The sequence below is a fragment of the Mus musculus genome, chromosome 1 (assembly GCF_000001635.26).
Source record: "Mus musculus strain C57BL/6J chromosome 1, GRCm38.p6 C57BL/6J".
Taxonomy (NCBI): domain Eukaryota; kingdom Metazoa; phylum Chordata; class Mammalia; order Rodentia; family Muridae; genus Mus; species Mus musculus.
The window spans coordinates 170,823,256-170,841,102 of NC_000067.6; the positions used below are offsets into that span (position 1 = coordinate 170,823,256).

The 17,847-nt window shown below is 41.5% G+C and overlaps 1 protein-coding gene and 1 non-coding gene across 5 annotated transcripts in view; both read right to left on the minus strand.

The window, feature by feature from the left end:
• Positions 1 to 17,847, minus strand: part of Atf6 (activating transcription factor 6) — a 164,129-nt gene that overhangs the window by 118,799 nt on the left and 27,483 nt on the right. For all 4 annotated transcript variants that reach the window (NM_001081304.1, XM_030253420.1, XM_011238796.3 and 1 more), the window contains 2 exons: positions 17,426 to 17,629; positions 11,565 to 11,785 (listed from right to left, as the gene is read on the minus strand). In NM_001081304.1, coding sequence (NP_001074773.1) covers positions 11,565 to 11,785; positions 17,426 to 17,629 — 425 coding nt within the window. The remainder of the gene's footprint in view (positions 1 to 11,564; positions 11,786 to 17,425; positions 17,630 to 17,847) is intronic.
• On the minus strand, positions 9,510 to 9,616 carry Gm25235. Its single transcript, XR_003949177.1, has one exon. It is a non-coding gene; the product is annotated as a U6 spliceosomal RNA (small nuclear RNA).

The window sequence follows — 17,847 nt, forward strand, 5'->3', positions numbered from 1 at the left end:
TAGTCTGTTTTTCTCATAGAAAAAGATCCATTGTAGTAGGTCTGAAAATATTCAGCATTACCAATAAAAGCAGGGTGAGAACCGGAGAAATAAATGAAATATTGAGGAGTCAAAAGTACAGGGCTGCTACTATATCTCAGGAAGCTGTCTTTAGCCATCTGAACACATGATACTAAATTACACTTCCTAGACCAAAAAGAGTGTATAGATGATTTTTTTTAGACTAAGCATACATACACATTGTTCAGTGTTCTTGAGGAGGGTTAAATTCTGTTGGGTCCACTGACTTTACAAATACATTGTATTAGAATCATCCCCAAATAGTAAGAATGGCAGCATAATATAATCTCTATTTATTGAAATTACTATATTTTCAAGCCAGGCATACATCTGTAATTCCAGCTCTTGGGAGGCAGAAGCCAGAGAACTGTTGCGAGTTCAGGGCCAGCCTCATCTACAGAGTAGGTTCCAAGTGAGTCATGGCTACCCAAAGAGACTCTCTCAAAAACAAAATAAAACTCTAATGGTTAATAAAATAAGCCTCATTTGAATCTACTGAGTGAATAGACAAGCCAAGGCATGAATCAAAGTCAGCTAACTTTAAGCCTCTTGGAACCTATTCAGTAGCCCCACTAGGCTTTCAGAGACCACAGAGAGCTGTCACCACAGAAATGGAGGGTGTGCTGTTTGGCTACTCTATGTGCCATCTACAAATAGAAATGTATGGACCTGCCTATGTCTGGAAGCTAGCTCACCACTGTTAGCCCCATGTACAAGTATGAAATTGAAAGGCTGGCCCGCTAGTTCACTGACACACTCCCATCTAGGCACATCAGATGGCTTAACAGACCGACAGGGGCCAACGGCTGGCCCCTCCTGCTTCTGATCATCCTGCCTGCAGAGGTCTCTCCCACCAAGCACTGTGCCTTGGAAAATGAATAAAGAACCAAAGGAAAACATCCACAGCTGCAAAGGATTTGTCCCTTAGTGCCACTGCACTATAAAGTGTGGTGTTTTCCTTATAAAACAAACATTTGTTTGCACAGAAGACTTATGTAGAAGGAAAACTTTCACAAATGGCTAAGTTCCTTTTGAGGCTTGAGTCAGTTTAAAAGGCAAAGCTTCAAAATTGCCCACGTTTTCTTTTTAATTTTAAAAGCTTTACCAACTGATAAACACTTTATTAAAAACCCCTTTTACAAACAAAATGATGTTTAGAGCCTTGAGTCTAAGATGCTGCTGGAAATGAGCTACAAACACTAAAAACTAAGACAGTACAAAAGCAAGCGCAATACTTCTATGTTTGCACACACACTGCAACATCTCGAGGAAGCTCAGCTGAGAATGAGAAGAGCCTGTGGTCAGAGGACACCACATGGAGTGGCTTCTCCCCCGTCCTTCATGGATTCCAGGGATCATTCTCAGGACTCGGGCCACCAGGCTTGTGCAAGTGCTTAACCCACTGAGTGAACTCACTGGCCCAGACTGGAGTTTTGGAATTAGATAGCATTGTTCTATAACTCAATAAATATATGTGAAACTACTGAATTGTACACCTCAAATCAAAAAAAAAAAAAAAAAAAAAAAACCAAGAGTTCAGCTCAAAGGTAGAGTATTTCCCTAGCGTGCATAAAGCTCTGGGTTCAATCTCCAACACAGAAGGAAAAAAATTATGGTATATGAATTATCTTGATGGGGTTGTTTTTAAAAAAAGGTGAAATCATTCCTGAAACCAATAGACACATCAACAAGGAACTACAAAGAATTATATGAGGAAATCCCACCACTCAGGAGGTAGAGACAGAGAATCAGGAATCCAGAGCCAACCTTGGTTATACACTAAGTTCTCAGACAGCCTGGGCTACGTGAGACGAAAGATAGAAAGAAAGAAAGAAAGAAAGAAAGAAAGAAAGAAAGAAAGAAAGAAAGAAAGAAAGAAAGAAAGAAAGAAAGGAGGGAGGGAGGGAGGGAGGGAGGGAGGGAGGGAGGGAGGGAGGGAGGGAGGGAGGGAGGGAGGGAGGGAGGGAGGGAGGGAGGGAGGGAGGGAGGGAGGGAGGGAGGGAGGGAGGGAGGGGGGAAAGGAAGGAAAGGAAAGGAAAAGAGGGAGGGAGGGAAAGGAAGGAAGGGAAGAAAGAAAGAAAAAAGGAAGGAAGGAAGGAAGGAAGGAAGGAAGGAAGGAAGGAAGGAAGAAAGAAAGAAAGAAAGAAAGAAAGAAAGAAAGAAAGAAAGAAAGAAAGAAAGAAAGAAAGAAAGAAAGAAAGAAAGAAAGAAAGAAAGAAAGAGACCGAGAGAAAGGGAGAGAGACAGAGATCAGCCAGGAACATGTGAGAATAGACAGCCCACACTGAAGCACCTGGCAGAGGCAGGTGATGACATAAGCAGTTGCTAGGTCCCTGCAAGAAGCCTAGTGGAATCAAATGCCATTCTAGTAGATTGTCTCTAATTCCTGTTACCTCACCTTTTCTTTGCATGATCTCTCTCTCTCTCTCTCTCTCTCTCTCTCTCTCTCTCTCTCTCTCTCTCTCTCTCTCTCTCTCTCTCTCTCTGTCTCTCTCTCCCTCCCTCCCTCCCTCCCTCCTTCCCTCCCTCCCCCTTTCTTTCTTTGCCCCCTCCCCTGCCCTTTTCTGCCCTCAGGACACTGCTGTCTGTCTACATGTCTGCCTCTACCCCTTCTCTAGACCCTCACTCCCTTTTCCAAATAAACCCCCTTATACCAGGTCTGTTGTGTGGCATGATTTCTCAGGGGACACCTTGTCATGGGCACACTAGGTACCCCCTCACCATATTATATTTCATAACAGTAAACTCTATTAAAACTGAGATAGCACCTATCTTCTGACCCTACAACTCCAATTTTAGGAATTCCTCAGGTATACTTGTACAGGAACAAAAAGAAAGTATGTACCAAGTTATTCAAATGAGAATGTTCACAAACAAAAAGATTACAAAATGTGAATTATGGAATCTCTATGAACTAGAATCCCATTTAGCTTTTTTCTTTTTTTACTTTATTTTATGTGTATGAGTACACTCTTGTTCTCTTCAAACACACCAGAAGAGGGCATCTGACCCCATTATAGATGGATGTGAGATGGATGCAGTTGCTGGGAATTGAACTCAGGACCTCTGGAAGAGCAGTCAGTGCTCTTAACTGCTGAGCCATCTCTCCAGCCCCCAATTAGCTGCTGCTGCTGCTGCTGCTGCTGCTGCTGCTGCTGCTGCTGCTGCTGCTGCTGCTGCTGCTGCTGCTGCTGCTGCTGCTGCTGCTTCTTCTTCTTCTTCTTCTTCTTCTTCTTCTTCTTCTTCTTCTTCTTCTTCTTCTTCTTCTTCTTCTTCTTCTTCCTTCTTCTTCTTCTTCTTCTTCTTCTTCTTCTTCTTCTTCTTCTTCTTCTTCTTCTTCTTCTTCTTCTTCTTCTTCTTCTTCTTCTTTTCTCCTCCTCCTCCTGCTCCTGCTCCTTCTCCTTCTCTTCCTTCTTCTAAGATTTACTTTATTTTTCATGTATGTGGCTATTTTGTTTTTATGATTATTTGTGCATCATGTGCACGCAGTGCCCATGGAGGCCAGAAAAGGGCATTGGTACCCCCTGGAACTCGAGTTACAGGCAACTATGAGCCACCATGTTGGTAATGAGACTAGAACCAAGTCTTCTAGAAGAGCAGCCAGAGCTCTTAATCACTGAGCCATCACCATCCCTACCTTTCAGCTTTAAGTCCTGATGGGGTACAATCTCCAATATATATTAAGAAAAGCAAGTTGCAAGACAGTGTGTACATGAGCTACTATTTCTTTAGAAGAGGTCATTTAGCAAAAGCTTTAAGTGTGTACATAATAAAGAGCCATCTCAGGACAGGAGGGCAGAAAACTGGTGAAGGCGACTGCTTTAGAGATGGGAACTAACTGATCAGCAAAGCACTATCTCCCTCGGGTGAGCCCCAAGGTAAGACTATAGGACAGACTATCAGAGAAAAGAGGGTAAAGTATTTAATTATTGAAGATATAAGTCAACATGCTTTCAAATAATTACTTACTAGCTTTATCAGGTAGCAAACTGAAAGACATAAAGAACACTTGAAGTTAGCCAGGCATGGTGGTGCACACCTTCAGTCCCAGCACTAGGGAAACAGACACAGGGAGATGTGTGAGTTCAAGGACAAATTGGTCTATATAGGAAGTTCTGAGCCCACAAGAGACACACAGTGAGACCCTGCCTCAAAAAACCACTAATGTTGACACAGCATGAGTTCATCACAGCTCAGCACATGAAGAGGGGAGGGAGGACTGTCAGTGTCCCTTCACAGAGCCACTGCAATCACAAATTTTAATTTATAATAGCTTTATTCAAGATAAATTTTTAGACAACCCCAAACTCCATTGAAGAGAAACTGCAAATACTTTAACAAAGCATAGTTTTCTTTTATTTGCAGTCATTGGTAGTAGCAAAGCCAAAAGCTAGTCAGCACAAAAGTGACTTTTTCCTTCTGAAATCTGGACAGCTTCTAAGAGCACCAAATCTTTCCTACTGAAATTATTCTGACAGATTCCTTGACTCTGCAGCCTAAAGAAATATCATGGTCTTGATGCTCTTAACAAAAGCTTTAACAAAATGATTTTTTAAAAGGCATTCGGTTGCTAAAAGTTGTCTACTCATTCTCTCTCTGATTTAAGATAGGATAAAAGGAGAGCCAATTCACATTTAGCCCTAAAAGAGGACCTTGGATGTTTAGTGTTTAGAGGTTTGATTTGGTTTCTGAAAAAGAACACAAGTAGAGTGCCCGTTACTTTACATTGTAAATAGACTGTAGAATTACATCGTTCTTGAGAAACATCCTTCAAGGGGGGTCTCTAGTGAGCTTTATTCCTTACTGGACAAGCTAAGAATGCAAAGTTATAACCATCTGTGACGGGAGTTAACCAGTCATTTCTTGGTGTCATGCTCCCTACAGAAACTTTGAAAGAGGAGCTACAGAGTCCCTCTGGTAAAGGAGAAGGGCTGCTTCCACCTTGCTGTAAAAATGGAAGACTTCCAAGTTCATATTTGTCCATTGGATGAAAAGAGCACATCCACAGCACTTCAACCTAACACCCGAAATCTCGAACTTTTTAATACCATTTCTAGAAAAAAAGGAATCATAATACAAGCTGGAGAGATAGCTTGGCTAGAGCAGTGGCTGCTCTTCCAGAGGTCCTGAGTTCAATTCTCAGCAACCAACTGTAATGGGATCTGATGCCCTCTTCAGGTGAGTCTACAGACAGTTACAATGTACTCATATACATAGGATAAATAAATAGCTCTTTTAAAAAATTAAAGAGAAAAGGAAAAGAAATGCAAAATCCAATTTGGAACTGGAGAATGCCCTTTTCAGTATTCCTAATGCCCGCAGGCATGTGGGAAGGAATTCTCCCCTACCTTAGTAACCTTCTTTCCATGATAGCTCTGTGGACCTGACACAGGAGTTCAAAAAAAGATAGCCCTCTTGGAAAGGTGTGTGTGTGTGTGCGTGCATGCACACACGTGTACACGTGTCCATGAATGTTCATGTTTGTGTGTCAAGGTCTCCAATCAGAAAAGATTGGAAAGTGTGCAGAGTGAAGAAGGGTTTAATAGATGTCCCATAGAGTGAATGGGTAGGCAGGGAGAAACGGCTAGGGCCTCTAGCAACACAGTGTCAATCACTCTCACCTCTTAGGTTCTTTCTAGTTCTGTACTAATTCATGATCTTTTCCTTTCCATTGTTCCAGGCAATGAATTTCAGTAAAACTCTCAGCTATGTTGGTCCACTATAAAATATATAGAATATAATTTCACCACATTTTTCATGGTCCTTTATCCCAGTAACTCAAATCTCATAATTTTAAAATCCTAAATTAAGGTGATTAGGGCTCATGAACTGTTGAGAGGAGAAGAGATGGAAACAATGTAACAGACTTAAACAGAATGCTCCAGCCTAACCTCACACCTGGCAACATTCAACTGCCCTTCAACAGAAAGATACCCATGCTCTCTACCAAGCCAACTTTATAATTCCAGAATTTCATTTAACAGAGTACATAGAGAATGTCTATACTAAAATAAAATGTCTATTTTTTTCATCAGGATCAGAGCTAAAACCAAACTGTACTTCTTGAAAATGTAGGTAAGGTTTCCAAGAGTTAAACATAACAGATTTACCAGCAAAGGCAGGAAGACTGAAATTATAATCTGAGCCAGGCAAACTGTTTCATAACAGAAAATGTGGCACTTAATGTAGTCTGCAGAAGATGGTATGCTAGCAACGCTACGTATGGCGGTAGCTGGCCCCTAGAGAATGCGGCTTGCCAAACAAAAGAATTCAAAACAGGTAGGGAATGAGTAGCCATGTCAACATTACAAAGCCACGAAAGACTGATAGTAGTTTTCTGAATTACAACTTTTCCACCATATGGTTTAAAAGCACAAAAATGGCACGACATGAAAAACTGAGGGATACATTTTGAATCAAGACTAACTACACTAACTCACATTTAAGGAGACTTAAAAAACATATGCATGCTACTAACATAGAGGCTGTTCCGGTGGCTCAGTCCTCTCTACAGCTCCTTCTAGAGCAGGCTTTACTTTGGGTGCCTTGGGAAGATTAGCAGACTAATGCTTTTCTACCTCAAAGAAATATGAAAAACTCACATTGAAAAGTCTTGACTCATTTCCTATGTGGTGGTTTGAATAACAAGGCCTCCCCCTTCCCACCTCTACCATGCCCCTCTCAAAGACTCCTATATTTGAATGCTTAGTCACCAGGGAGTGGCACTATTTGAGAAAGATTAAGAGGTGTGACCTTATTAGAGAAAGTGTGTCACTGAAGCCCATTCTAGACCCACTTCTCTCTCAGGATATAGCTTTCAGCTACTTCTTCAGCACCATGTCTGCCTGCATGCCACCATGCTGCCTGCCATGATGATAATGGACTAAACCTCTGAAACTGTAAGCAAGACTCCACTTAAATGTTTTCTCTTATACGAGTTGCTTTGGTCATGGTGCCTCTTCACAGCAATAGAACAGTGACTAAGATACCCTGCTATGCTATAAATGAAAACAGCTCAGAAACTGCGATTCTGTTTAACTGGAAGATCATCCTAATAGTCTTTTGGTCTCTTATATTAAACACAGACTACATCAATATCCCTTTTATAATTCTGTCAGCTCTAATTTCTGAATCAGAGCCAATACTACTAACAATAAAAGATAACACTCATCAATACAGATACACTCTCATCTCAAACATCCTAACTAAGGTGTTTACTAAGACTTTGTCAGCAAGTTACTCAAAACTTCCCAGAGTCCTCTAAATACTGCAAAAGCAGAACATATGTTCTTTCACATCAAACAACCAATGAAAGATGTCTGGCTAACAGACCAACATGCAATTAACTGAATTTGTTTGGAGATTACAAATGGTTCAGGGAATCCATCACTGTCAGCATTCAGCTGCCTATTAATCACAGTCTAAAAAGAAAACTGGCCTCCAGTATCTAAACATAATGTCTGTATCTACAAGCTTAGGATTTGAAGAGCTCTTTCTATCACTTACCTGCACCTGTTCCAGATGACCCACTGGAATAACCCAGAAGAATTCTGTTGTCCACATGACACCCTACCTTTCCTAACAGATAGCTCCTTTGTCTACCTTCAGTCTTCTCTTTTAATGTACTGAATCACTACAATCCTTAAACAGTCTTCTATGGCATGGTCTCTTGGGGATGGGACGGGTACTAAAGATTGAACCTAGGGCCTGTGCATGCCAAGCAAGCACTGTGCTACGGACCACATTTCCAGCCCTCAGTTTTTAGAAACCTTTCCCATCTTTTGTTCCTCTGGAATTCTAAACACTTGGGATATTATAATTGTTAAAAAAAAATATGACTATGTTAATATTTAACAACTACACCATACTATCATTCTACTTAAAGTTCTAAGGTAATGTCAAATGTTTTCTACTGTTAGTTTCATTCGGGAATATCACACACACAAAAAATGCCAAACTCCTAATTTCAAAATTATTCAGAAGATATTTGAAGGGATCTTTGAATTGTTGGAGAAGCAAAGGCCACAGCTGGAAGCCAGGACAGGGAATCCCTGCTAGAGGAATAAGTTCTGTTTCCTGAGTCGGGTTTTAAGTTAAATTCTGTGTGCCCTACCTCTTCCTCTTCAACACCTTTCCTTTCTTAGACCTTAAACCCAAGCCCTGTGTACACAGCAGTCACCCAATGCCCTTCCTTACCCACTTCATGTACTCCAGAAAGCCAGTCAGGAAGTTAAAATGCTACTTTTACACTGCAAGGAAGGGGACAAATCCCTGAACCCTTGTCCCTGACAGCCCCACAGTCTCACTCCCCTTCAGCACTGAATCTCCTAAGGGGTCTCCCCAGAAGGAATGGAACTGAAAGCCTGGTATTAGAACCAGCGCCTATCCCCTGTCATGTGGAACGACTGCCCTGGTATAAACTTGATCGCATCCACCAAGGTCAGAGGTCCTAGATAGTTTGGGGGATATACAGACATGTACTTGGGGTGGGGGTGGGGGAGTGGGTCATATCTCCCTGTTCTTGTTAATCTCCATGATTGTACTGGCTAGTTTTGTGTCAACTTGACACAGTGGGAGTTATCACAGACAAAGGAGCTTCAGTTGAGGAAATGCCTCCATAAGATCCAACTGTAAGGCATTTTCTCAATTAGTGATCAAGGGGGAAAGGCCCCTTGTAGGTGGGACCATCTCTGGGCTTGTAGTCTTGGGTTCCATAAGAGAGCAGGCTGAGCAAGCCAGGGGAAGCAGGCCAGTAAAGAACATCCCTCCATGGCCTCTGCATCAGCTCCTGCTTCCTGACCTGCTTGAGTTCCAGTCCTGACTTCCTTTGGTGATGAACAGCAGTATGGAAGTGTAAGCTGAATAAACCCTTTCCTCCCCAACTTGCTTCTTGGTCATGGTGTTTGGGCAGGAATAGAAACCCTGACTAAGACAATGATAATAAAATATGCATGTCTAAGGAAAAAAATAAAAGGAAAAGTCTCCACCTTTTTAAAATGTTCTGGTTTCCTGGTCCTGTGAAAAGCATGCTCTTTTAGTTCCTTGAGACAGGGGTTCTCTGTGCAGCTGACTGTCTTGGAACTTGCTCTGTAGACCAGGCTGGCTTCAAACTCAGAGATCTGGCTACCTCTGCCTCCTAAGTGCTGGGATTAAAGGCGTGTGCCACCACCACCCAGCTACTGGTTAAACTTTTTAAATAAATAAATAAATAAATAAATAAATAAATAAATAAATAAATAAATAAATAAATGAAACCCTCACAGAATATTTTTGAATTTCTGCTATCGTCATTCTCTTTCTACATACTACATACTAGAAAATCTCCTACCTACTAGAAGAGAAAGCCAGCTTCTATAGCTAGCTACGCCTTTCCAATATTGCTTCCTCTGTGCCGTGTTCACCAGAAGCCTTTTTGTTTTAACTCCTAGACAGATAGCTGATACTCTTTTTTTTAATATGGACACTTCATGAATCTGCGTGTCATTCTTGTGCAGGGGCCATGCTAATCTTCTCTGTATTTTCCCAATTTTAGTATATGTGCTGCCAAAACATGCACATTTGTGACTCTTAAAGACTGATTTTGACTGGATTCAGACATAGTAGAATTTTTCAGCAAGGACTTCGTACATCTCTGTTCCTAGTGATTGTCTGTGGCATCCTGAATTCTTTTGGCCAAAACATCCACACCTTCTGTACCTCCTCCCTGTCTTCCTGGTGTGTTGCTTCTTCAGAGGACAGTGTTATGTTGCAGGACAACTGGAATAACGAGACGCTGAATCCTGAGAGCCCCACTCCTGGGCCTCTTACCTTCTTTGTTTAGGGCTTTCTGGCAGCTTACAGTTTGCAGATCCTACTAACTCTACTGGGCCCCAACCACCAAAGCACAGTAGTGACCTCCCAGAACAGCCTTCTCTCCTCTTTTCAGTGATCAAGTGAGAACACTCAGACTGACATCCGTAGTGCATCTATGAACAGACTTGCACTTCCCTACTTCTCCTTGGTCGATAACAAAAACGTCCCTTATTCAGTTGTGTACTTTGACTGTGTCAAGACACCTTGCTTCACAGTAAAGCCTTGTCCTTCACACCACTGATTGGAACCACAGAGCCCTTCCACTCTACCCATCCTATGCAGAGGATCATCAGATACTTCTGTGGCCACGTCCTTCTCATAGAAAGCACAAACTTGTTTCGTCATCCACTTCAACGAGTCTCTGACAGCCAGAAGCTAGACAGGAAACATTCAACTTCACCTTGACACAGCCAACCACCAAGGAGATGCCACAAAGCGAACTTCCCTTCTCCATATGTTAAGATGCACTGTTCTCCGTATCAGTACAAACCAGGGGACTCTTGTTCTAAACCAAGGATGATGTACTACTCACTAGCAATGCTTTACTACAAGTTCTCACAATATTGTCAGCTGAGATTACAGCGATATTTATGGAGGAGAAAAGTGCATTCCCAAGTTCACGGCCAGTCACTGCCACAACGCTTCCAAAAACACAAGGAGACAGGTCATAAAGCAGACATGGTGGCACGAACCTTTAATCTCAACACGCGGGAGGGAGGCAGAGGCACCCGGGTCTCTGTGAGCTCGAGGCCAGCCTAGTCTACATAGTTGAGTTCCAGAACAGCCAGGGATACACAGTGAGACCGTCTCAAAAAAACCAAGACAAGACAAAACCAAAAGACGTTGGTCTTCAATTCCCCTGAATTCCCCGAAGAGATTTTTCAGTGACATTAAAAGAAAACAAGAGTTGACCAGCAAGTGCTTTAGCTTTAGCTGCTTGAAGGAGTGACAGACCGTAGCAAAGTGTTGTTTACAGTAAGAAATTTTAAGATTTACAAGGTAAGTAAGGGTCCAAATAACCACAAAGAGACCAAATTCTCAGGCCTGAGGAAGTGCTGACAGCGCCTCAGAACCCTGAACAGGATGGGCAAGGCAGCTCAGCAGGTTAGGCACTTCCCACCACGCCTACAGACCCGAGGTTGGCTCCTGGGACTCACAGGGTAGGAGGAGGAAACTCACTTCGCCAAGCTGTTGTCTGACTTTCATGTGCACATGCATGTGCACACACACACACACACACATACACACACACACACACATACACACACACACACATACACACACACACACATACACACACACACACACATACACACACACACACACACACACACCCCACAAATAAATAAAATGAAAAGACATCTGCAGACTCTCACCAGGGGAATTTCAAAAAACAATTGCAGTCAGGAATTATGAAAGACTGTGAGATATTAGTGAATGGCTCGTTTGGGACTCGAGGAGCAGGATGAAATATCCTAATAACAAGTAAGAATACAAAGACGTGCCTACTTCATGCTTCATTAAAACTGTCTCCACCAAACACCAAATGTGCAATTTTGGCACACTCTTACTTCATTCAATAAAACAAACTTCAAAACAGCAAACAGCAAAAGCAAAAGGAATTTGTTTGGTTCTTTTTAAAAAGTACTTACATCCGAACCCATACTTCTGGTGGCACTTTGTAGAACAGGTTTAGTCACGGAAAGTTTTCCATTCACCGGGCTGCTCACCACAGGGGCTGGCAGCACATTCACCACATGGTTAGGTAGCTGTGCGGCTCCCCCAGTGACTGCAAGAACCGGCTGAGCAGACGACAGAACCGCAGGGCTCTGAAGTTGAACCACAGTCGGCTGAGAGAGCAAAACAGTCTGGCCTGGGTTAGAAAAGAGAGAAGGAGTCAGTGTGTAACTCTGTAAGGGAGCAGCCGAACATCCAGCTCTGTTTTACAGAGAAGCAGAGAACTTCAGCAGATAAGATACCATGGAGGCAACACACTCAGGGGGACTCTGGTGTTGTGTTTTTAATGGGACCAATCAAGTTCACTGTCTTTGAGCTATCATTTACAATCTGTTTTCAAGGCAGATATGGTGGTACAAGTCCAAGTAGCTGAGAGGCTGAGGAAGGGGAACCACTCATGCCCCGGAACCTGAGGACAGTTTGGACAACACAGCAAGACCCAACTGAAAAGAGTAAAAAACAAAACAACAACAACAACAACAACAAAACCAAATGGCAGGAGAGCTGGCTCAGTGGTTACCAGTGTTTGCTGGTCTTCAGAGAGGCAGAATTTGATTTCCAGTACCCACACTGAACAGTTCACAACTGCACATAACTCCAAGTCCACAGGTGCGGGCACCATATTTGGGCCTCCTTGAGTAAGTGTGTGTGTGGATACACACACACACACACACACACACACACAATTTAAACACTTTTTACAACAAGCCTGACAATGCAGGCCGTAATTGTAGCCACTAAGGAGGCTGAAGTAGGAGAATCAAAAGTTCATTCAGACCCTCATCTCACAAAGTACATAAAAGAGGGCCAAGGGGAAGCTCAGTGCAGAGGGCTTGCCTAGGATGCACAGGGCCCTGGTTCAATCCTCAGTACTCAAGAGTGGGGGGGGGGGCAAAAATACTCACTAGAGACATGAACAGACAAGGCAGTTCATTTTTATCTTTTTCAATATAACAAGACATAACCAATCTCTTATCATATCTACATTCTCCAGCTACTAGCCTCTGAATTTCATTAGTACTATATGAATTTTTCTTATTTTAAACAAATCCTTTAAGATTTACAAATACATACATATACAAAAAGAGTCAAGTGACTACAAATGCCAAAAAATATAAAACTTTAGTTGAGGCACAGTAACTGCCTTTCTGATCCCTGCCTAACCAATGATCTTCACATTGTTTCCTAGTCTTTGCAGCTGCCATTATCTTAAACTTGTGCTCATCTGAGAACTCACATCACTACCCTCAGGAAAGCACAACTCATAACCCTTGATCTGTTAAAACTGTACCTGCCTGTTTCCTTTCCTCTGTCAATTTTCTAAGGTATTAAAAGCCTTGCCTAATATCCATAGTAATTTGGCTTTATCTAGCTGAATAAAGGTACTATTATAACCAGAAATGAAACTTCAATAAAAATTTATAATTTTTCTTCAAGGAAAATCAGGCATTTTTCATTATACAGTTTAATATGGCTTATAAAAGCTCAGTTTTATATTTCAAAGGGTCAGGAAAAACTGAAAATCAAAATAATACTTTCAGAACACCTGTTTGTTAAAAACATCTGTCATGGCTAAAAAAAGATCAAATTCATAAAATGAAATTCTTTGTTTCAGTGACCTCAAAAAGTAGAGCAGAAGTAGAATTCAAATGTTACCAATTTTCCCCAATTCAGTTATTAGTACTTACAAGTAGTAAGTTTGTAAGTCTGTGCCAGAGGCCTGGGAGGTGAGAGACTCAGGAATCAAAGGGAGGGGCCTTGCACAGGATGCCCTATAGTGGGTAGAGGGAACTTGTAGAGCTCACCTCCAGCAGAAAGAGAGCGCATCAAGTGAGGGGTGGGATTGCCATCCCACAGTCAAAGCACTGACCCATAATTGTTTCTGTCTGAAAGAATTACAGGAATGGAAATGGAGAGGAGTCCAAGGAAAAGAAGGTCCAGTGACAGGCCCAAAGTGGAATCCCAAGGCCTGACACTGTTACTGACGCTATGGAGCACCCACAAAAAGGGACCTATCATGACTGCCCTCCGAAAGACCTAACAAGTAGCTGAAAGAGTCAGATGCAGATATTTGCACCCAACCAATGAACAGAAGCTGCTGACCCCTGTTGTTGAGTTAGGGAAAAGCTGGAAGAAGCTGAGGAGGAGAGCAACCCTATAGGAAGACCAGCAGTCTTGGTTAACCTGGACCCCTGAGATCTCTCAAGACACTGGACCACCAACCAGGCAGCATACACCAGCTGATATGAGGCCAACACATATACAGCAGAGGACTGCCAGGTCAGGGTTTAATCAGAGAAGATGCACCTGACCCTCAAGAGACTGGGGGCCCCAAGGAGTTTGGAGGTCTGGTGGATAGGGATTGGAAGTGGGACATCCTTGAGGAGACAGGGGGATGGAGTGGAGGTATGGGATGTGGAACAGTTGGAGGGTGGACTGGGAGGGGAATAAAATCTGGAGTTGTAAATGAATAAATAAATAAATGATTACAAAAAAAATGTAAAATTAATTCTTAAATTTGAAATACATATCATTTACTGGAACATAACATTGCCAGACATGTTTAATCCTTGCTTTCCCCTAAACTGACCTTCTGTTATAAAATAAATTCATATAAAATGGAGAAATGTACTAAATGTATTAATGTATTAAATTATAGAAATATATACCTAGGCCAGATATACAAATAAAAGTATATATGTATTTAAATATATGAACATATGAACAAATACTGTGTTTTTTAACAGTACCGAATAAGACATTAAGTTAAGCTGCCATTAAAAAGATATACTCACTCTAATGTAAATTTGAAGCCAAGGATTCCTAAGTGAATATCCTTACTTCTCAGGGCACTGGAGTCTGAACCCAGGGACTTGTACATGCTAGGAAGGCCTTCTACCACTAAACCCTGGGTGGCAGTGAGGGGGTGGTTGACAGGATCTCACTATGGAGCTCAAAGCTGCCTGGAAGCTGCTGTGGACCCAGGCTAGCCTCAGCTCACAACCTTCTAGCTTCAGCTTCTCAAGGGTTGGGATTACAGGTACACCAGTGCCCGAAAGTACTCTTCTCTTAACAGCAGAAAAATAGCTCAGCTACACAAGATAATCAGGGTTGTCTGTCAGTTTCTATGGACTGAGAAAATACATAATGAGAAACGATTATTAAGAATTTAGCTATGGTTTTAAATGAATTTGTATTGGATAGAAAATAATATATGGCTATAAACCAAGCTCTTAGGATACTGAGAAAGGATTTTTGAGTTCAAGAAAATAATGACACTGTAGTATAAAGTTAGAAAATTTAACTGAAACCAAATTTCAAAGCATTAAGCCTGCAGGAATCACATCTATTCCATTTTTCTTTTTTGTCCACATAGTATATGCATGTACGTGTTTTCACGTGAATGCACATACACGTGAGTGCACATGTGTGTGGAGGCCAGAGGCTGCTGCTGGGTACTTCTTCAGTGGCTCTCTGCCTTAGATTTGAAACGGTCTCTCGTTGAAATTGGATCAATTGGCTAGACAGGCTGGTTGGTGACCTCCAGGGATCTGCCTACTTCTAGAGAGGCACTAGGGCACCCAGCTTTCCATGTGGGCGCTGGGAATCTGAGCTCAGGTCCTAGTGCTTCTGCGGCAAGCGCTTTACTGATAAAGCCATCTCCCCAGCACTTCCTTCTTCTCATTCCAAGGTCAAATTTTTTAAAAAGTATGAAAGATACATAATTAAACTTCAGATTATAATATTAATACCAAAGATTATATTATAAAAACAAACCATTTTATTGGCACATGCTCATCAAAAATATAGTTTTCAGATCATATAAAATTATTGAAATTCAAAATGTATACTTTTAATCTCTGGAACTGATAAGCTGCGCAAAAAAAAAAAATCTATCTTTATCTTGCTAGAGATCTCGGGCTGGAGGTGGTGGCGCACACCTTTTTTAATCCCTACACTCAGGAGACAGAGGCAGGCGGATCTCTGAGTTCCAGGCCAGCCTGGCCTACAGAGTGAATTCCAGGACAGTCAGGGCTACACAGAAAAACCTTGTCTTGAAAAACAAAACAACAACAACAAAAAAACAAAAACAAAAAAAGATCTCCTATCTCTCAAACAGAGCCAAGAGTTTACAGCAAACTCTTGAGGGTACGCCCTCGTTTACACGCTGCCATGCTAAGGTCATACTTCGGCTTTCATGCATGTGCTTTAACAGCTGTGGGAACTCTAATGAGGTTCTTCATGAATTTAAATTCTTAGCCTTGGAAAGATACAAATCATTTTGAGGTCTTAGAAATACTTTAGGTACTAGTCCTAAAACTCAATTTATGAATATACACTAAATCTTGTGCCTTATTTCAAAGAGTTTATCAGCCCTTAACATCCATTTGCAAATCACAAGAACACTTATTCCATAGGCTCGCTACTTTTCCTATTTAAAAAAACAAATAGGATGCTGCTCCTGAATGAAGGCGGGCATTTCAAATTGTTTGTCTGTTCATTTTGTTCTTTCATTAGGAATAGGTTTTCACCCATACAGCCACTCCCTTGTTTAGTTCTTTTTATCAATGTTCTATTGCCCATGGTTGAGATCAAATTTATGAAGCCTTTCCCATTGAAACGATGCTCCAGAGAAATAAGCTAACCAATCTTAAATGCAAATATGAACATAAACACAAATGTAACGTTGATGCTTATTTACAGAAGTCCTATTAACTCCTAGTGCTGATGAGGGCCAATAAATTCAATCTGGAGAAATGAGTACTGCATAAATTTTCTCATAGCCATGTGTACACAGATTGATATAAGTACAGTGATGACTAAGCTGCCTAAAAGATGTCACATATCTCAAGATTATCAAGTCCTCAGACCTGAATTTCTTTCACTAGTTTATAAACCCTTAACATCCTTTTGACTTTCTTGTAGAATCATAAGTGCATGAGGCCATCTGGTGGATAAAATATAGAAAAACACCAAATCTGAGCCAGTTGGCAAGTCAGGTCTTCTAAAACCTAGTTCAATGCCCTGCTTATCAAACTACACAGTCTCCTCAGAAATTAAGAGCCAGATTTATTGCTCAACACATCCCTGATTTGAAATGGTCCTTATTATTGTAAGTCCTAACCACCCCTAAAACAAAACAAAACAAAACAAAACAAAACAAAACAAAACAAAACAAAACAAAACAAAACAAGACGGCCACAGCCAGAATAATCTCAGAATAAAATAGCAATACAAACGTCTCCCAGAGTTTCTTCCTCATTCTAAGTGGTTTTATATCAAAAACCTCAGCCAGCTGTGGCACACACCTCTAGTGCCAGCATTCAGGAGTCAGAAGCAAGCAAATCTCTGCTGGTTTGAAGCCAGCCTGCTCTATTTACAGAGTTCCAGGCCAGTTAAGGATACATGACATTCTGCCTCAAAAAAGAAAGAGAAAAAGGAAATCAAGAAGAAGAGGGAGGAGGAGGAGGAGGGGGAGAGGAAGAGGAGGAAGAAGAAGAGAAGGAGGACACCACCACCACCACAACCACAACAGCAGCACCTCGAATACAGATATCATCACAATAAAAGCTGTAAGAGAATAAGAAGCAACAGTTATGATCAGTATTCTGTCTCTGCAAAGGCAGGAACCATATTAGTCATCTCTGCAAAATCCTGAGAACCAAGGGACATTTCCTGATGTGATGGCCCATGCTCAAAAAACTTAATACAAATTAAAATAAAGTGTGTAATATAAGCCTTATATTATACAGAGCGTCATAGTCTCCATGGGTACCTTTGGTGGGCGCAGGCTGTATGCTGATAATCGACTGCTGCTTTGCCAGTGGCATAAGGGCTGGTAGTGTCTGAATGATGATGGCTTTTGCTGGGACACTGGCATTGGTTTGAGTCTTGGGCGCTGCTGGAAGTAATAAAGGCTTGGGCTGAACTGAAGGTTTTGAACTCATCTGAATTTTTTTCTTTGGAGTCAGTCCATGTTCTAGAGTTTAAAAAAAAATTTTTTAAAAATTTTAAAAAACCTCCAAGTCAATCTGAAGAAAGTTAAGAAAAGCTATCACATTCCATACTGTCCTCTATGTATTACCCTAATCACGTTCCATACTGTCCTCTATGTATTGTCCTGACTTCCGAGTAACAATCACCAATGAGCGTACGCACAGCTACTCTGTAGCTGAACAGACTGAAGAGAACGTCCTA